General features: G+C 33.4%; 4 protein-coding genes across 4 annotated transcripts; 3 read left to right on the top strand and 1 right to left on the bottom strand.

Annotated features, from left to right (window-relative positions):
• Window positions 1-500: 500 nt before the first annotated feature.
• On the top strand, window positions 501-3,898 carry LOC142621671 (RNA polymerase II transcriptional coactivator KELP). Its single transcript, XM_075795000.1, has 3 exons — window positions 501-961; window positions 1,341-1,446; window positions 3,555-3,898. Exons 1-3 carry the CDS (start codon window positions 674-676, stop codon window positions 3,644-3,646), a joined length of 486 nt encoding a protein of 161 aa, XP_075651115.1. The 5' UTR covers window positions 501-673; the 3' UTR covers window positions 3,647-3,898.
• A 2,610-nt stretch (window positions 3,899-6,508) lies between these two features.
• Window positions 6,509-8,256, bottom strand: LOC142642693 (uncharacterized). Its single transcript, XM_075817107.1, has one exon. It carries the CDS (start codon window positions 7,829-7,831, stop codon window positions 6,743-6,745), a length of 1,089 nt encoding a protein of 362 aa, XP_075673222.1. The 5' UTR covers window positions 7,832-8,256; the 3' UTR covers window positions 6,509-6,742.
• A 3,742-nt stretch (window positions 8,257-11,998) lies between these two features.
• On the top strand, window positions 11,999-12,929 carry LOC142638880 (abscisic stress-ripening protein 5-like). The gene is made up of 2 exons (XM_075812952.1): window positions 11,999-12,350; window positions 12,456-12,929. The coding sequence occupies exons 1-2, from the start codon at window positions 12,072-12,074 to the stop codon at window positions 12,639-12,641; spliced, it is 465 nt and encodes a 154-aa protein (XP_075669067.1). The 5' UTR covers window positions 11,999-12,071; the 3' UTR covers window positions 12,642-12,929.
• Window positions 12,930-14,322: 1,393 nt separating this feature from the next.
• LOC142638890 (abscisic stress-ripening protein 3-like) lies at window positions 14,323-15,615 on the top strand. Its single transcript, XM_075812963.1, has 2 exons — window positions 14,323-14,574; window positions 15,147-15,615. Exons 1-2 carry the CDS (start codon window positions 14,428-14,430, stop codon window positions 15,327-15,329), a joined length of 330 nt encoding a protein of 109 aa, XP_075669078.1. The 5' UTR covers window positions 14,323-14,427; the 3' UTR covers window positions 15,330-15,615.
• The last annotated feature ends 2,651 nt before the right edge of the window (window positions 15,616-18,266 follow it).

The raw sequence follows: 18,266 nt of genomic DNA, 5'->3' as shown, positions 1-18,266 counted from the left end.
ACGGATTTCATTCTCCAAAATCTAAGATCAACGGGTCGGAGATCGGATCTCCTTCTCTCAAATCCAGAAAACCCGATCTGACTGATCCATCATTTTTTCGGCAAAAAAGTGTAGATTTGGTGTGTTTTGTGATTTTTGGGGGAAGATTTAGGCTAGATTCCGCGAGATTTCACTAGATCTAGCTAAGATCTTGCCAAAATTGGTCAAGATCTCGTTGGATTTGGCAAGATTTGGCTGGATTTCTACCGTTTTTCAAAATTTTCTCGCTGGATTTCTCGCCGTTTTCTAAATAATCAACCCGACTGATCCGCCTGACATCTGTGGAAGCTTCGACTTGCTCGATCTGATCAATCACCCTGGTCAACAATGTATTGAAATTTTGACTACTCAATTTGGTCGGGTCGGGTCGGTTCTGGGTTGTACACAAACCTGACCCGAACCGACATGTGAATAGGCGTTGGTAAAACGAGCACACCTCGTCCTTTCCCATCATACCCTTTGAGGACACACAATAATAATTCTTTTTCCTTTGACTCCTCTCATATCTACTGCTACTATAACTGTAGTTTGTTAACTTTCTCCAATCAGGAAAGAAAGAAAATTATCTTTTCCCATACACACACACCGTTACAATTCAGGCACTTCCAGTTCCAAACCCAAAAAAGAAAACCCAATGGAACCGGAAATCCAGGAGAGAATCGAAAAGACGGTGCGGAAGATTCTAGAAGAATCGGACATGGAAAAGATGACTGAGCACAAGATCCGAAAACAAGCCTCCGACGAACTCGACCTCGACCTCTCCGACCCGCCGTACAAGGCTTTTGTACGACAGGTCGTCCAGTCCTTCCTCGAACAACAAAAACAAGAAGAGGAACAAGAAGAGGAAGAGGAACAAGAAGAAGAAGAACAAGGTGGTCGTCGTAAGGAGTACGATGATGACGGCGATCTCATCATTTGCAGGGTCAGATTATAATACCATTCCTCTTTTTTATGTTCTGTAACTTCTGTTTGGTTGCTGAGAAAATTGATTATATATGTCCAAACTATCATATACATTTTTAGTTTTATGAGTTAATCTTGAATTAGGGTTTTGATGACAAAAGGTTTGAATTACAACTTGTATATTGAAAATGCTACCATAGTTTAGAGAGAGATAGTTGAAATTTAATTCAAATAATTGAGTATATATTTGTAGTGGATGAAATTATTTTTTAGTTGTTATATTTAGTCTGAAATTAGTGTGAGAAATTTAAGAAGAAAAAAAAAATTGGTTGCTGTTCTTTTTTGGGTTTTTTTAATTTTTTTTATTTAGTTAATATATTTGGTTGGTTTTGGTTCAGCTTTCGAGTAAGCGAAGGGTGACGATTCAAGATTTCAGAGGGAAAACTTTGGTGTCAATAAGGGAATACTATAGCAAAGAAGGGAAAGAGCTTCCTTCTTCTAAAGGTAGTTTCTACTTATATGATTTGGTATTTTCTCCGTCTTTTTTCATATATATATGTCAATTAAGAGAGTGATTTGGATAGTGTACGATGATGAAAAAGAATACAGGTAACTGAGCCTAATTAGTTTGTTGAGGATCAATAGCTGACTCCAAAATTTTTGGAGTAAAGCTTGGTTGTTATTGTTATCCTTGATGATGATGATGATATCCATAAGCAAAATGGGTAATTTAACTAATGTTTTAATTCAAGAAACAAAAAGGTTGTGAGTTTGTTTCAGTCCTTGGAATTGAGATATGTTGAATCAACAAAGAAGTAGGTGGTCATCGTGGACAATTAGGATGTTAGGACAAAGCAAATTTTTTTAACTTGCTTAAATTTACATAAACTTGTTGAGATGTTTCACTTTTTAGTTCATTGGTAATGTCTTATGATTTTCCTCATAAGTGATTTGGTGGTTTCTACATATATGACTTGGTATTTTTGTTCCGTCTTTTCTGATATTTATATGTCAGAGTGCTTTTGGATAGTATCATAGTATTGAAAGATGAAAAAGAATATATGTAACCTTGCCTAATTAGTTTGTTGGGGATCCATAGTTGACCCCAAAGTATTTGGAGTAAGGCTTGGTTGTTGTTGTTGTTAATGATATGCACAAGCAAAATGAGTAATTTTAACAAATGTTTTAATTCAAGGAATAAAAAGGTTGTGGTTTGTTTTGGCACATGCAATTGAGATATACTGAATTAAAAAAGTAGCTGGTCATTGTGGACAATGAGGATGTTAGGACAAATAGGATTTTTCTTAACTTAATTTGCATAAACTTGTAGAATGCTTCACTTTTTAGTTCATTGGGTAATATCCTATGTTTGTGTAATGCCTTATTCATACACCGTATGTATGGAGCATGGATTAATTATGGCACCTCCCTACCAAGGTGTATTGGTTTCAGTTGCCTTCTATTATTTATTTTCAAGAACCATTTTTTGTCACCATTATTATGAAGGTAGCGATGACAGAAGATGCCCTTTGAATGGTATTGCTTTTCTTATTGTCTAATGGTGAAAGAAAAATTGAAACAGATACTTATCAAAGAACAGTGAACCATATTTAAGAGCTGATAGGTGTTGGTGGTCACAATGAAAAGATGGAGAATTTTTTTTTTTTCATATTAATCTGTATTAGTGCTTTTTAAGTATTTTCTTTTGGTTCAACTGCAAGCTTCTGATATGTGAGTGTATATTTATGTTAAGGCTCCTGCTATATATTGATCATAGATTAAGAAAGGTGAATGAAGAAAAGCACCAGCTATATTGACCTATGTTGTTCTCTTGAAGTGAACAAATTCTTATTGATGAGGAGCATTAGTGAACCAAGCTCAGTTAAGTTATTAAATTCAAAAGTGACAAATACAGTGACTGGAGTTTACTACGAACCTAGAATGGCAAACTGGTTTTAGATGTTCACTGGACTCATGTTATGTGTGTAGAATTATAAACGTCCATTCTTCTATTTCTAGGCATCAAATTAGCACTTTCCTTTCTCCAGTGACAGTACCAAAACTTCCCTTGGATAGTGTCTCTTTGATATTGTTTGATGGATAGTGACATCCCTATGGTATAATTGAAAGTCCCACGGAAACGCATATAAGTTTGGTTCATTTTAGAATCTAGTATTCTATTGTGCATCTGTGGTCTACTCCCCATGGGTGGGTTCAAAGGGACCTCATGAGGTTTCACATCATCCAAAAAAAAAGTCGTGCTTGTGTCCATTCTAATGTACCGAATTTAACTAGAATACAGTCCTTTTTGCTTATAATTAAAAAATATGCTACATTTTATAATTTTAATTCTTTTTTTTTCCTTTATTGGTGTAAAAATTGACAGTTTGCGGTTTTTCCCATATCATCTTTTATTATTCTTCATTGGTATGTTTTTCATGACAGTTTGTGTTTCTTCACCTATCGTTTTTTATTATTTTCCTCTTGGTGATGCAGAATGTTAATGTGAAATCACAGAGCTAGATTGTTTTTGCTCTTCCATTTGTGGTTGAATTTTCAAGATTTTGATAGTTTAAGGTTGTACAAAATTTTCCCTTCTTTTGTATCCTCAGGAATAAGCTTGACAGAGGAGCAGTGGTCAACCTTCAAGAAGAATGTTCCTGCCATAGAGAAAGCCATTAAAAAGATGGAGTCACAGATGTGAGAATGTTTTCTGGAGACAGATAGTTTGCAGCCATTTTGAAATGTGATCTTCAAACTAATCAAATGATTTGGTTTTGATTATGGGGGACAATATTGGTTTCCTTTTGGTAGAACATTTTGTTTAGAACTTGAGATGCTGTAATGTTTTAAATTGGAGCTGGAGTGCCATAGCTCTTTTGAGATCAATGTAGCCCAACTAAATTGCACAGCACATATTAAAGTTCTAAATGAATCAACTATCTTTCTTGTCGTCTCTTGTTCCTTCTCTTTACCTAAACTTATGCTGAGTTCAAGATTGAAGCATATGCTGTGTTGATTGTAGTAGAGCAAATTCAATATGAGGCAAGGTTTCTTAAGGGCCTGTTTGGATAGAGAGGGGAAGGAGGGAGAGTGGAGGGAAGTAGAGTAGAGTAGAGTTGGTTGAAAATAGGCTAATTTTGGGTCAAATCTACGCTACTTCCTCCTCCATCTTCCTCAATCCAAACGGACCGTAAGTGTAAAATGTGAAATTCCCTTGTCTATTGCTGACATTGGCAGGCAGTGTCAAGAGTAGCATCCATAACTTTTTCTTCTTTTATATTATATATATATATATTTTAAAAAAACCTTTAAATCACTGTTTGATCTAATGTAGTTACAAGATTTTCATTGCTTTTATCCACCATGATTGAAAACTGTGAAGGCATATGAAGCAGGACCTAAGCATCAATAATGTAAGCAATGTTTATCATCAACCTTACTACTGGAAAATTTTCTTTCAGAATTCAAAGAAGTTTGCATAAATGGTGTGCATGCCTTCCTGTACAAGGATGTATAATAAGCATGCTCAGCTACTGCCCAAGCCACTTGCTGTGGATCTCTATATCGCTCAGCAGCACACATTTTTGCAACATCCCTAATATGCTCCTCAAACATATTATCAAATAGCCTGTATAGCAGTATAAACATGTGCCCGGGTTTTACATCAAACTTAAACAATCTGCATGTAAAGAAATGATAAGCAATTAATCAAAACCATTAAGAGAATTAATTAAGCATGCTGACACCATCATAAATTATTACTTGTATTGTCCTAAATGATAAAGACATAACGAAATTTTACATTAACTATTGGTTAAATTACAAATTTAATTGTCTCCAAAAAAAAAAAAAAACGTTTAACCTATATACAATTTAGTCTTAAATTTTTATTTTCTTAGTCCTTTAATTTTAATATATTTTCAATTTATTATTTTTTCTAGTTCCATTCAATCTCATTATTAGTTTTAATATTTTCTATTTTCTAAAACGACTTCATTTTGGTGGACTTAATGGTGTGAATTGGATGAAAAAACTACATTAGAAACAAATAAAAGTTGAAGGACGGAATGGATAAAAATAAAAATTTCATAAATTAAATTGAAAATAGGTCAAACTTAAATGGTATAATTTAACCTTAATCATGTTGAGGGTCATTGCCTCTTAGGTAGACTTCTATTTACTAACAAAATAAATAGTTTAAGCTAAATTTCTTTTTTAATTCTTAAACTACCCTTAAAAAAATGTCACTATTTTAATGTTTTCTCTTTTCTCTTTCTCGGTGTGAGAATGATTCAGATAAAAAACTCACATTACTGATACTTAATTTTTAATTAATTATTAGGTAAAACTCTAGTGTATGGACCAACAATAAAGAACAGATGCATTGAGGGAATATATATATATAATCATATCATATACTATATAATAATTTTTTTTAGTGAAAATAAAAGTTGGGTTCTAAAAGTTGTAGTTGCATCAAGTGACTATCTTCTTTATATGACAAGTTTCTATTCTCACATTAATTACTAAGATAGTTTTTCTACAATTAAACTCTATTACCAGTAGTTTATTCTATCAAAAGCACCATTGCCTAATTATTATTAATTTTTTTGAAGCCCTAATTATTATTTTTTTTAAAAGCTCTATTACCTAAAACTTTCAAAAAAATTTAAAATTCTATTGAACTAAAATTTTGTTATCAAAAGTACCAGGAATTTAGTCTACATAAAACTCTATAACCTTAGTTAGAATTTTATTACGAAAAGTTTTAAATAAAAATTAATATTGATTTTAGTTAATTCAGTTATATTTCATAATTTTATGTTTTAAAATGGTAAAATTTACACACCACATAATGTTTCGTGTGCCAAGTGATTTGATACATGCATATAGTACATCCTTTTCTTCTTCTTTTTTTTGGTCATTGACTCATTAAAATTTTTAATTTATTTTAGGTAAAACTTTATTAAAGTTTCAACTTTCTCACTAATTACTAATATAATTTCAATTTTTTTACCTATAATTTTTAATTAAGCTATGCATTGTACAAACATGATTCACCACATAATGTAAATATGTTTCTTGAATTGCTGTCATCTTCTTTTTCTCTAAATGATGAGTTTTAAGGTATTATAATTCCTCCGATAGCTAAGAACTTTCTAATTCAACAAAGACCTCTTGATATTTCTAACGAAGAAGATAAAATAAGATATTAGTTGAGTAACTTAAAAAGAAAATAAAGACATCAACAAGTATACACTTTATTAGAAGTTCTAATGCCAATAAATCAAGACACGCACACATATATATATAAGTTAAATACCCCATAAAAAAAATTAAAAAAAAAAACCAAAAAGAAATGCATGAAAATACATAGCCAACGGGGAAGAAATTTCAGCTTGTAACTTCCTAAAGTACCCTAACTTCTTTGCCAAGCCCATTCTTAAATTTTTGCTAGTCATTGTTAAATTACATTGCAAGCATCAACATTTTTCTAGCCACAACCCATTCCTTGTACATTAATAACAATAGTTACAACCTACAATACACACTAAAACCCCAATTTTTCATATTTCTTAAACTTTTGATTTTTCATAATTTTTATTCAAAAACTTAAATCAAACCGCATACAAATATTTTTTACATAAGGAAGTGGTGTTCCAACCTTTAGCCAGATCATTTCACTCTTTACTCATGAAATATCAAATATTCCGAAAACTCCCGTATATAAATAATGTGGTAGATGAAATTTAAGACATCCTTATGATCACGTTACAATCAACCCACCGACTCTCTCCTAATTACAAGCTGGGCATTGCACTAACCCATTCTCATTACATTTCTCACACCTCTCCTTATCCCCATTCTTCAAAACCTTACAACTCCCACTACACTCCAAACACGGCACAAACCTCATACCCCCACACCCCTCACACGCTTGCCTCCCCACCCCTCTCTCCACACGTGCGTAACTCAGTATCTTCCCGAGTCGACCCGACTCGTTCAGCTCAACCAGTTCCTCCACTCCCCCAATATACCTTCCCTTCACAAACACCCTCGGCACACTCACCGAGTCAGACTCGCCCAGCAACTCCTTCAACTCGGTCCGAAACTCGGAGTGTAACGACACGTCTCGCTCGTCGAACACGACTCGGTGAGTTTCGAAAATGGTCCTCGCACGGTTACACTCCTCGTACGTGCGACGAACTCCTCGCAACGACGTCGTGTAGAGAACCACCGAGTCGGCCCCACCGTTCTTGGGACACTTCTCTGGGAACTCGCTCAGTGGGTCCCACTTATTGAAACTCGCCACTTTCCCTTCTCTTTCTCTCTCCATCCTATCCCTCACAACGAATATATTCTCCTTCACCGACCTCAAACTCACCGACTCGGTCTGAGTCCACTCAGTCCGGGTCGACTCAGCCCGCATCGACTCGGTCTTTCTCAACTCGGCCGGCTTATTATTATTATTATTATTAGGAGTTACTAGCTTCTTCTTCGCCTTGGCGTCGAGCTCTTCCACCGTGTGAAAAGACACGCTCTTACGTGGCGCGTTCTTATTGGGTGGAGCCGGTTCAGCTTTTGCTGACGCGGAAACGGGTTTAGTGTTGGGCTCGGGGTCGGGTTTGGGCTTGAGGTCCGACAATACGGATTTGCTGACTTCGTCCCAGGAGAGAGGGGAGTCGGATTTTTCGAGCGTGTGAAGCTTTTGGAGAATAGGGACTGGCACGTGCGAGGGCTTATCTTCTTTTTCTTGGTGTTCCTGAGGCTTATGGTCGATCATGAGCCAGGGCTCTTGGATGGCGTTGATGTCGAAGACTGCGAAGCTCGTGGGAGCTGGTCGGTACACATCGACGGTATGGGACTTGGAAGTGGTGCAACCCATGTCTGTCGGGCCGTTGGATGAGTTTTGCTTTTTTTGGGAGTGAGAAGTAAGATGCAAATGAAATTTTTTAGTTATGCAACCGTCTTAAGGTTTGTACTTTGTTTTTAAGGAGGGAAATTTGTGTTGTGTGGATGTGAATGTGATGAAGGATTTTATCTAGTTTGGAAATTTGGGTCTTTTGTTGTCAGCCTTGGGATGATGTGTGGTGTACGAGATGGTTGGGTTTTGTACCTTTGGATAGTTGCCACGTGGGAATAAGTTCAATTTTGGACACGTTTGTGTATTTGAAAGTTTTGTGGCTGGTTTTAAGTTTTAAAGTTTAGGATGATCCTAATAGCAATAGTTTTCGTGTTACTACTTACTTTGATTGAAAGCTACCAAAGTGTTGTTGATTTTGTGCAAACGGGATTTGGACGTTGGTTTGGCTTGAGTGTTTAAATTTGTGTTCAATTAATTTGTTAAGGACATTTGTGGATGGGCCATGGTATCATATGAAGTATTTGTTAAGGACATTTGTGGATGGGCCATGGTATCATATGAAGTATTAGATTAGAATTAGTCATCCTTTATGGTTCTCTCTTATAGGGTGTTGGAAGTGTTATTTGAATCAGAATCGGGTAATGTAACCATCCGAATTTTTATAGAAACAAGCTTGGTAGAAATAAAGGTGGTGGGTGGTTTGAGACTTTTCCTTCCTATATTTCAATGAAAGTTTATTTGTTTTGTGATTGAGCTTAATTGTTAAACAATTGGGCTGTGGGTTTCAATTAACTTAATTGGTAAAGTCTCTAATGGTTGAATAAGAGATTTGAGTTTCAATTTCCGTTTACACAAAAAACCAATTGGTATTTTAGCTTGATGATAAAAAACTATTATTACAAGTAGACGTCATAAGTTGAAAGTTTCTCAAAAAAAAAAAAAAAAAAAACACCATTGGACCATAGGTCCAAGAGGGAGATGTGTAGTCTTCTATAATTTAAATCACTTATGCTATGTTTGATAGATTCAAATCCTCTAAAAGTCTTAGAATACTCTATCGGGTTGAATTCCTTAATTCCTAATTCTTCTTTTAAAATAAATAGTCAAAAATATTGTTATTTTCTACACCATAAATCCATTAATACATGCTTAAATCTATCTTTCAAAAAAAAAAGAAAAGAAATATTTCTATTAAAGTTAGACTACTAAGTACTAAGTACTAACATCAAAAACACCCCTACCAATTTTACACTAAAATAATCAATCCTGCAAATTCATTTAAAAATCATCAACACCCTCATTACGCAGCTCAAGATAGAGTTTTTGGATCAAGGGTTAGGTTGTGGCCTATGGGGCTGACTTCCAAGGACATTTAGACGAAAGAGCTCAAGTGACCATTTTTCATATCAGTTTTTTCCCCTTAATGAAAGAATTAAAATTTTTTCCCCTCAAAGAAAGAAACTAACAAGTGATGTTTCAATATCCCAAAAAAAAAAAAGTTTCTTTGAATTATTCTTGTATATATTTTTTCCCTTTGCTTTGATGGCTTCTTTTTCTACAAGAAAAGTAATAAAATGGAAAATTCTACCAGAGTTTGGAATTGTAAATCACGACTTTTCTTGAATGTTGTTATTTGTGGTTTAAAATATTGAAAATTTTAAGTAGAGCAGTAATATTGGATGATTTTTTTTTTTTTTTCAGAATGTCATTCAGATTATTTGGAAGAATTGCTTGTGTGTTTTTGTGTTGATTTCTCAAGAAAATAAAAGGGTTATTAAAATATAAGTTTAACCAATTGAGGGTTGTATTAATGGATTGATGGTGCGGGAATATCCTAACCATTTATTTTTGAAGGAAATATGGAAACTTAAAGAACTCTACTTTATAGAAAACTCTAGGAACTCTAGAAGATCTCAATTAGTGTTAGATTGGTGTAAAACCTTTTTTTTTTTTTTTAGATATTTGATCCAGCTAAAATTTTTGGTCAAACCAATAATATTTTTAATGGACGAATGAAAACACTCCTAAATTTCCCAAAAATGTTTTATGCTGAAAAATCTGTGCCCATTTTCTGCCTCTCCTTGTCTAGCTCCCACCCCATTCCCTTGTTCTCTTCACAATTTATAAGGGACGTCTAAATTTTTTGAGAAATGACTAGATCTGTTTATAAGTGCCTAAACTATGTTCAAGGTTAAATTAATACTTTTGAGGTGATAAGTCCAGTCCACTCATCTCTTACTTTTTTTTTTGTTTAATATTTCTAAGGACATTGAACAATTCAAAATTTATATAAAGGTAGTTTTTCTGGTAGAGTGAAGTTGAAGATTTGGATGGTATTATTCGGCAGATAAAATAATCCCATATACAATGGAATTTAGAAGAAAAAAGTATGGGCAAATAAAATCACTTCACGTATAGATACATAGTTGCACACATGACACATATAGAGACTAGAGAGATAAACTATAATAGGACGGCACTTCATCAAAGTTGACAAGGTCACTTTTATTGTATATACACTTCCTTTTGACTTAAGCACGAAACCTCTTAAAAGACAAAACTCTTTTTTTCCTATAAGCAAAGAAATGTGATCACTTAATCTTTACAGAAACCCAAATGGATCTTAAACTTAAAATATTTAAATGATGGGAACTTGCTAATTAGCTACTAGGCAATACATGTGTACATGTTTCAGCTGCATCGATGGATGCCAACTTTATAACAAAAACAAAGCAATAATCACATCACATGTAATACCAATAAATAAAATCAAATAAAAGAAGGTTCACTTTAGGAAGAATCTCACAAAGGTGATATCTGGTAAGGTATAAACTAACTAGAAGTCTAGAACAACCATTCTTAGTGCCAAAGACAATAATTGGGTTAAATCACATTGATTAGTGCCAAGTGTCTTGTTACTCAGTCTCAGCGTCAATCTTGGAAAGGTTCTCTCTTCCCTTATAAATCGAGCTCCCCAGTTTGATCCAGTAATGAGTAGGAAGATCGACCATGAGGCGTGGGGTATTATCCCAAATGCACGTGAGGAATGGGAAACAATTGCACATGCACTCTCAAACATTTTCTCTTATTTTAGTTTCACATGGAAAGAATCCACAATCTAAGACACCATGTAGATCGCTCTTTCAATTTGTCTTTATTGTTAAGATTATCGGGTGAAATTTTTTTTTTAAGATTATCTGGAGTTCTTATGCAGTAATTAAGTTAATAGATTAGAATAAATAGTTCTTTTTTAAGTGTATTTCAAAGCAGTTCAGCTGGCGAAGTGAAGGCAAAAAAGAGAGGCGTTGATATCATTAAAAAAACGTTTTTTTTTTTAAATATAATAAAATTGGAAGAAGAAACCGTGAATTAGAAAAAGTAAAATAAAAATTGTGCAAGTTCAAAATTCAAATAAGATAGAGGATAAAAAAATGAGAAAAAAAAGTTGATAGGAATTATTAAGTTTTTGTGTTCATCTAAATAATTGAAAAGATATTAGAGATAAAAGTAGTAGATAGCAACAATTATTGTTTCTATCTTTAAAAAAAGTAGTATATAACAACAATTAATTTTTTGTTTCTATCTAAAAATTAATTAAAAAAAGAGATAAAGTAGAGAAAAAATTGATATGAAAAAATTATTGATTTTGTATTTATCTAAAAAATAAATATAAGGCAGTAAAAAAAAAAATTGATATGAACAATTTTTTTTTTGGAGAGGATGATATGAACAAATTAGTTGTTGTATTTACTTTTTATCTAAAATTTAATTACTTCTAAGTCAAACCTTTTATTTTATTATTCATTATATAATATATATAATATGAGTTTATTTATTTTTGATAAAATATATGATTTTTGTTGGTAAAACGAATCAACCACGTAATCAATACAGTACAGTAGAATACACCAAAGGAGAAAAAATTAGGTAAAGAATCAATTTTATGTGTGTTTATTTCTATAAAAAAAAAGATAATTGTTTAACATTTTTGAAGAAAATATGTCACTTACCTTACTTTCATTAAAAGTTATTACTTTATCATGAATTTTAAGTGTACTTCTCAATGTTTTTGGCAGTGAATCTGTTTCTGAGAATTAAAAAAAAAAAAAAAAAAATTTATGTACAGCAAATGAGCATGTGGCACTTGGCCACTATCCCCCTATAAATACCAAGCTCCTTCATTATAACACCCATTAACTATCTGTCTTTTTTCTTTGCTTAATTTAACGCTAGCTTTGTTAACTCAACCTCAACCTCCAACATGGCTGAAGAGAAGCACCACCACCACCACCTTTTCCATCACAACAAGGATGAAGATAAGCCTGTTGAAACTGTCTACACTGAGACTAGTACTGGTTATGCTGAGACTGGTTATTCCAGTGGTGGCCCCGGCGGGTACGGTGATTCGACCACAGTAGGATATGGTGCCACCACCATCTCCACCGAGTCTGAGGTTGACTACAAGAAGGAAGAGAAGCACCACAAGAATCTCGAGCACCTTGGCGAGATGGGTGCTGTCGCAGCTGGTGCTTATGCCTTGGTAATAACCTAACTTTGTTGTATATATATAGTTTATATATATGGTGATCTTTAATAAAAAGGCTGACGTTTTTTTCTTCTTTTACCGGATAATGATATATTTCAGCACGAAAAGCATAAGGCAAAGAAAGATCCGGAGCATGCCCACAAGCACAAGATAGAAGAGGAGGTTGCAGCAGCAGTTGCAGTTGGAGCTGGTGGATATGCCTTCCATGAGCATCATGAGAAGAAAGAGGCAAAGGAACAAGACGAAGAGTCTCATGGAAAGAAGCACCACCACCTTTTTGGTTGAAAACAACACGATCGATCCATCCAAGACACACCATCTAGATTCTAGATCTCTCTTTCAATGTGTCTTTTTCTTTTTTTCTTTTTTCAGTATTTACTTTGAGCTGTGTTGTGTTTATACCAGTAAGCAACTACCCTAAATAATACCTTGTGGGCGAGAGAGTGAGTTTGTGAATGCTTACTTGATTGGTACATGTCCTTGTTCATTGTTTGTCATCCAGTTTCTTTGTATGTGTAATGTTAAGAATAATATTTTCCTATCATATCAATTAATCTTCTTGAATTTATCTAAGCAATTTATTATTTCTTTTCATTTTATTAAATTTTTAACCCAAGTGAACTTAAAAATAAAAAATAAAAAATAGAGTAATACAGGAAATAATTTATACAAATTTCATCACATCGATGATTTCAAAAATTAATTTTGACTTTCATATGTGAGCCAATTTTTTTAAATGATTAAACTAAATTATTAAATAAGTAAATAATTTTACTGAAAATTTTTAATTTTCTAGTTTAGACTTTATTAGTGTTTTTTTTTTTTTACTTTGTGTTAATTTCTTAACATGAGATGTGGTATGCGTTTGATCATTCTTATTTCTATGTCCTAACTAGCACAAAAAATAATAAACAAAATAATTTCTCAATACCAATTTTTTTTTATCCTATTTGGGTTTTATTTAATCTATATCCTAGTCAACACAAATAATAATAAACAAAATAGTTTCTCAATACCAAATTTTTTCTTGGTTGAAGTAGAATTAAATTTTAATAATAGACTTTTAGTTGAAGTAAAATTTAAATTTCTAAAATTTAGATGATAATTTTTTATCTAAACTAAATCATTGTTAAATCGTATCTTTAGTCAAGAGCCTTGTAGCACAATATTTTAATAAAATATTAATTTAAGAAGATGCAACTTGAGGAAAAAATAAAAACAAAAATGTGAGTTGTGTAGAATTTAGTTTTGAAAATTTTGATAATTGACTTTTAGTTTGAATAAAGTTTAAATATTATCCCTTAATTTGAGGAAATATATCTTAACAAATAATATAAAATTAATTTACTAATTAGTGAGAGTAATCACTTGACACAACCGCGATTTTTAAATTTAACTTTTATTATATAATATATGATAATATGACAGTAGAAAAATCTTTAATTTGAAAAACTAAAGAATCTTTAGTTTGAAAAACTTCACATTTTCGTCCCCTGAAGCAATTTATCCAAAAAAAAAAAAAGTTTTACTTGGTTATTAATCACTTGGAAAATTCCAGGGCTTAGAGGACGTGCTTGATATAAAGTGGTCATGGGTAAGTTCGTGGGAATCAAATTCCGAGGCTACATGATAGAGTTTAACACCGGCCGGTGGAAGAGAAGTATTTGCATTTGCATACTGGCATAATGACTAAGCCCTCCCCAGGCCATGAATTTTGTCATCGAAGGTCAAGACTTAAGGAGTAAGTTATATCAATAATCTATAATATATTGGCCTGAATTTTTGTCATCATAGGTCATGACTTAGAGATTAAGTTTTATATATATACATACACACACATTACACACGCTTATAGATTATAGATATAACTTACTCCTTAAGTTTTGACCTTTGATGACAAAATTCATGGCCTGGGGGAGGGCTTAGTCATTTGACCATGATCACCACTATATAATCACCCTAACCCAAACCCTTAATCCACATCACAGAGCAATTAATAACCTTTCTCATTGATTTCTGGCATTGTAGTTCTTGTGCTTTCTCAAGTCACATATAATACTTCACCACCACGATGGCTTACCACCACCACCATGACCGCCATCACCACCACAATAAAGATGAGGAAAAACCTGTTGATTATAAGAAGGAAGAGAAGCACCACAAGCATCGCGAGCACCTAGGTGAGCTTGGTGCTGTTGCTGCTGGAGCTTATGCCTTGGTAATCTTCCTCGTCTAGTAGCCACTTTTCCTTTTAATTACTTCAGTTTTTTTTATATAATTGCCTGTTTACGTTTTAAAAATTGCTATTTTCATTGTATTGAAGTTTTTCTATTATTGTTACGTACGTACAGATACTGTTTTTGATCTCGAGTAGCATGAACCAATATCTTTAATTAATCGAAAACGCTATAGAAAAGAATGTTTTTTTGGGGATCAATGAGAGATTTCATTGAAAACAAAGCACTATACAATAGTATATATGATCCTACACATAATACATAGACACTGGAGAAAACAAACAAAACTTGCTGCGAAGACAAACAAACAAACTTTTTACAAATTAAAAGCAGCAAAGCTAGTATATACATAGCACTTCATTAGTTATTTAGTCTTGTGTTGTGTTAGCTCTATTAGGAGTTTCTGTGCGCATGCATGCATATTCGGGATTTCTTGACAGAAATAAAATCTATCTATGTTGAATTCAATTGACCTTAAAATTTATTTGTGTATAGTTGTTTTAGCCCTTTTCAAATTCGTACGAACGTTAATTTGTTTCAATTATTGTTTCAGCATGAAAAGCATAAGGCAAAGAAAGATCCAGAGCATGCCCACAAGCACAAGATAAAGGAGGAAATTGCAGCAGCAGTTGCAGTAGGAGCTGGTGGGTATGCGTTCCATGAGCATCATAAGAAGAAAGAAGCCAAGAAAAAAGAAGAGAAGGCTCATGGAAAGAAGCACCACCATCTCTTTTAAGAGTCTACAAAATATTTATATATGTTTTCTTTTATTCAGAATATTTGAGACATGTTAATAGTTAATAAGCGACTACCCCAAATAATATTTTATTAGGAATGAATAATATAAGGGTTTATGAATCTCTTCTAGATGGGGTATATTCTTTTCAAAGTAGGTTTTATCTAGTACTCTTGCTATGTGAAATTTTACAGTGTCAATGTTCAGAATATAATATTGTAATCTGAGAACTTTTCCTTATTTATTTATATTTTTATAAATGAAAGATCTTTCTATATTTGAGTTCCTTTTCCCTGTAATCTTCTGTGAAGTTTCTGAAGTCTTCCCTCTTCGCATAAATTTTGAATGAAGAATTCTAACGCCCGCACCTAACCTTTGAGTAAAGGACATAATGAGGTTCCTGCATGTTGCTTTCAAAAAAAAAAAAAAAAAAAAACAAACAAACAAACTCCTATAAGTGAATCTATTGCATACATAATAAGATTAACGTTAAGTCCATATATCTTTGCAGTGATAACGGATGAGTTCATTACATTGATTTAAGGTTGTGTTTGTTTGGAGGTTAAATAAGGTGGATTCAAAACTTTGTAAAGAAAATGGGAAGGACAACTTTTTGGAATGTATTTGATAATTTTACTTTAGATATAATAGAATGGAGGAAAAGAATACATGTGGCAAAACCTAACTAATTAATCTTAAGGATTCATAGCACATCCCAAAATTTTGAAACTAAAATTTTATTATTATTGTTGTTGCATTGATCAACATGCCTTAAATGGCTACATCTCATTCTAATTTAGATGCACATTTTTACTAAAATTAATAAAGGTTTCAAGCAAAAACTATCCTTAGAAAGGTTAGTAAATATTTCTGTCATCCAATGTGTGAGCTTGGATGTTGCTGAAAACTGAAAGTTAGTGCGTTTGGCTTTTTTGTGGGTCCCGTGCACTGTTCACGAGACCCACAAGTACAAAATTCAACAAATTTTAAGTTAAAACTAGGTCCCACGGCACTATTCATACATTCAAAAATTATTTTGCTATAGTGTTTTTAGTTTTCAGCAATAAGCGGTATCCAAACAGACCTAATGACTATATTTTGATTAAAAACGAACTCCCTAATATAAAATTCTAAAATAAAAAAAAATCCAATTATGACACTGAAATTAACAATATAAAAAAATTTATTCCACATTTTATCCTAAATAAATCACATATAGATCAAAATTATGATCCTTCCTTTCTTAAAATAGTTTACCAAAACTAATCTTACGAATTCCATCTGAGTTGTAATATTCTTTTGGATTCGTATAGAACTTATTGATTTGAAAAATATAGCAACATGGTGCATGCATAATGTTATGTTGGCATTTTTGAAGGCGGCAAAATGAACATCAAACTAGGGGTGTCCACGGGTCGGTCCGGGTCGGGTTTGTGCCCAACCCGCAACCGACCCGACCAAGTCGGGTTCCAAATCTTCAGACTCGCCACCGACCAGTCAGGAAATCGAATCGGATCGGACGGTTCTTGCCGGAAAGTGGTCGAGTCTCGGTCGGGGTTGATTATTTGGAAAACAACGAGAGTCCGGTCAAGAAAATATGAAAAACGGCAGAATCTGGCGAGGAAATTTTGAAAAACGGTAGAAATCCGGCCAGATCTCACCAAATCCAGCAAGATCATGGCCAATTTCGGCAAGATCTTGGCCAATTTCGGCAAGATCTTGGCTAGATCTAGCGAAATCTCGCCGGATCTAGTTTTAATTTTCCAAAAAAATTCTCAAAACTCATCGGATCTACCCAAAAATATCTCAAAACTCACCGGGAAAATGATGGGTCGGTCGGATCGGGTTTCTCGGATTTGAGAGGAGGAGACCCGATCTTCGACCCGTTGATCTCGAATTTTGGAGAATGAAATCTATCACCGACCGCCGAAGCAATCGGTTCGGTCGGCGGCAGCTGGTGGGTCGGTTCTAGCGGGTCCTTAGACAGCCCTACATCAAACAAAGGGTTAGTTTTGGGGGAGACATGGGCTTAATTAATTTAAGCCATGGACTAAACATCATTTGAAAACTTAAAAAAAAAAAAAAAAGGCTATTGGTGTAAATCTCTGAAATTCTTGAAAGAATATTTTCATTTGATTAGGTTAGAGTAGAATTTCTATATTGTAAAAAAAAACTAACCTAATACCAAAATTTGAAAATGAATAACAAATTGTGCATAAAATGAAATTAATACCCAAAAAAAAACTTTAGATTGTATAAAAATGATAAAATAAAACACATATTTAAACTGATATTGAATTTTTTTTACATGTTCAGAAAAGGATCCCATCCCATGCTCAGCTCACTTCCACTTGTTCACAGTCATATCTATATTATATTCATTGAGAATATTGCTTCAAGCCCCGTGAGTGGAAGGTAATTCTCGGAACAAAAATCACTGTGAGTGCCGTTCATTTTTTTACCTGATGATGACATCTTTGTCATTATATTAACTGATGTAAGTTAATGATTAGCCAAGTTTTCTTCTTGATGTTGATACATTGAACCTATGGTTTCCAATAAAATTGAATTCTGTTAGATACCTATTGGATTAAAATGGAACCATTTTAACATAAAAAAAGTACATATCCCCTAGCAAAGAAATTTGAGCTTGGTCTACTTCTCAACTGTCGTTTTCTACTGTTTTTAGTAGACATGGCAAGATAGGTCAAAATTTTCTGACCCGACCCAACCCAACCTGAAAAATACCCAACTCGAATCCTATTTTTTTGATCCGAAGCAAAAACGGGTTGACCCGTGACCCAACCCATTTTTTTGCGATTTAACTCGACCCAACCCATGACCCAACTTGAACACGAACCATTTTTTAAAAACATTTTTTTTGGTAAAAAAATAGTAAAATTAAGACAATATTGGTTTAATTGTTTGTAATGAGTT

Source organism: Castanea sativa, chromosome 1 (assembly GCF_040712315.1).
Source record: "Castanea sativa cultivar Marrone di Chiusa Pesio chromosome 1, ASM4071231v1".
NCBI classification, from domain to species: Eukaryota; Viridiplantae; Streptophyta; class Magnoliopsida; order Fagales; family Fagaceae; genus Castanea; species Castanea sativa.
The sequence above is the reverse complement of the archived record's forward strand: the minus strand, read 5'-3'. Positions and strand labels throughout refer to the sequence as shown.

Bases quoted from the DNA above. Each gene is read 5' to 3' on its own strand.
- LOC142642693 (XM_075817107.1), bottom strand. From the start codon at position 7,831: ATGGGTTGCACCACTTCCAAGTCCCATACCGTCGATGTGTACCGACCA.
- LOC142638890 (XM_075812963.1), top strand. From the start codon at position 14,428: ATGGCTTACCACCACCACCATGACCGCCATCACCACCACAATAAAGAT. The intron at 14,575-15,146 runs GTAATCTTCCTC...TTATTGTTTCAG, and splicing joins CTGCTGGAGCTTATGCCTTG to CATGAAAAGCATAAGGCAAA.
- LOC142638880 (XM_075812952.1), top strand. From the start codon at position 12,072: ATGGCTGAAGAGAAGCACCACCACCACCACCTTTTCCATCACAACAAG. The intron at 12,351-12,455 runs GTAATAACCTAA...GATATATTTCAG, and splicing joins CAGCTGGTGCTTATGCCTTG to CACGAAAAGCATAAGGCAAA.
- LOC142621671 (XM_075795000.1), top strand. From the start codon at position 674: ATGGAACCGGAAATCCAGGAGAGAATCGAAAAGACGGTGCGGAAGATT. The intron at 962-1,340 runs GTCAGATTATAA...GTTTTGGTTCAG, and splicing joins GCGATCTCATCATTTGCAGG to CTTTCGAGTAAGCGAAGGGT. The intron at 1,447-3,554 runs GTAGTTTCTACT...TTGTATCCTCAG, and splicing joins AGAGCTTCCTTCTTCTAAAG to GAATAAGCTTGACAGAGGAG.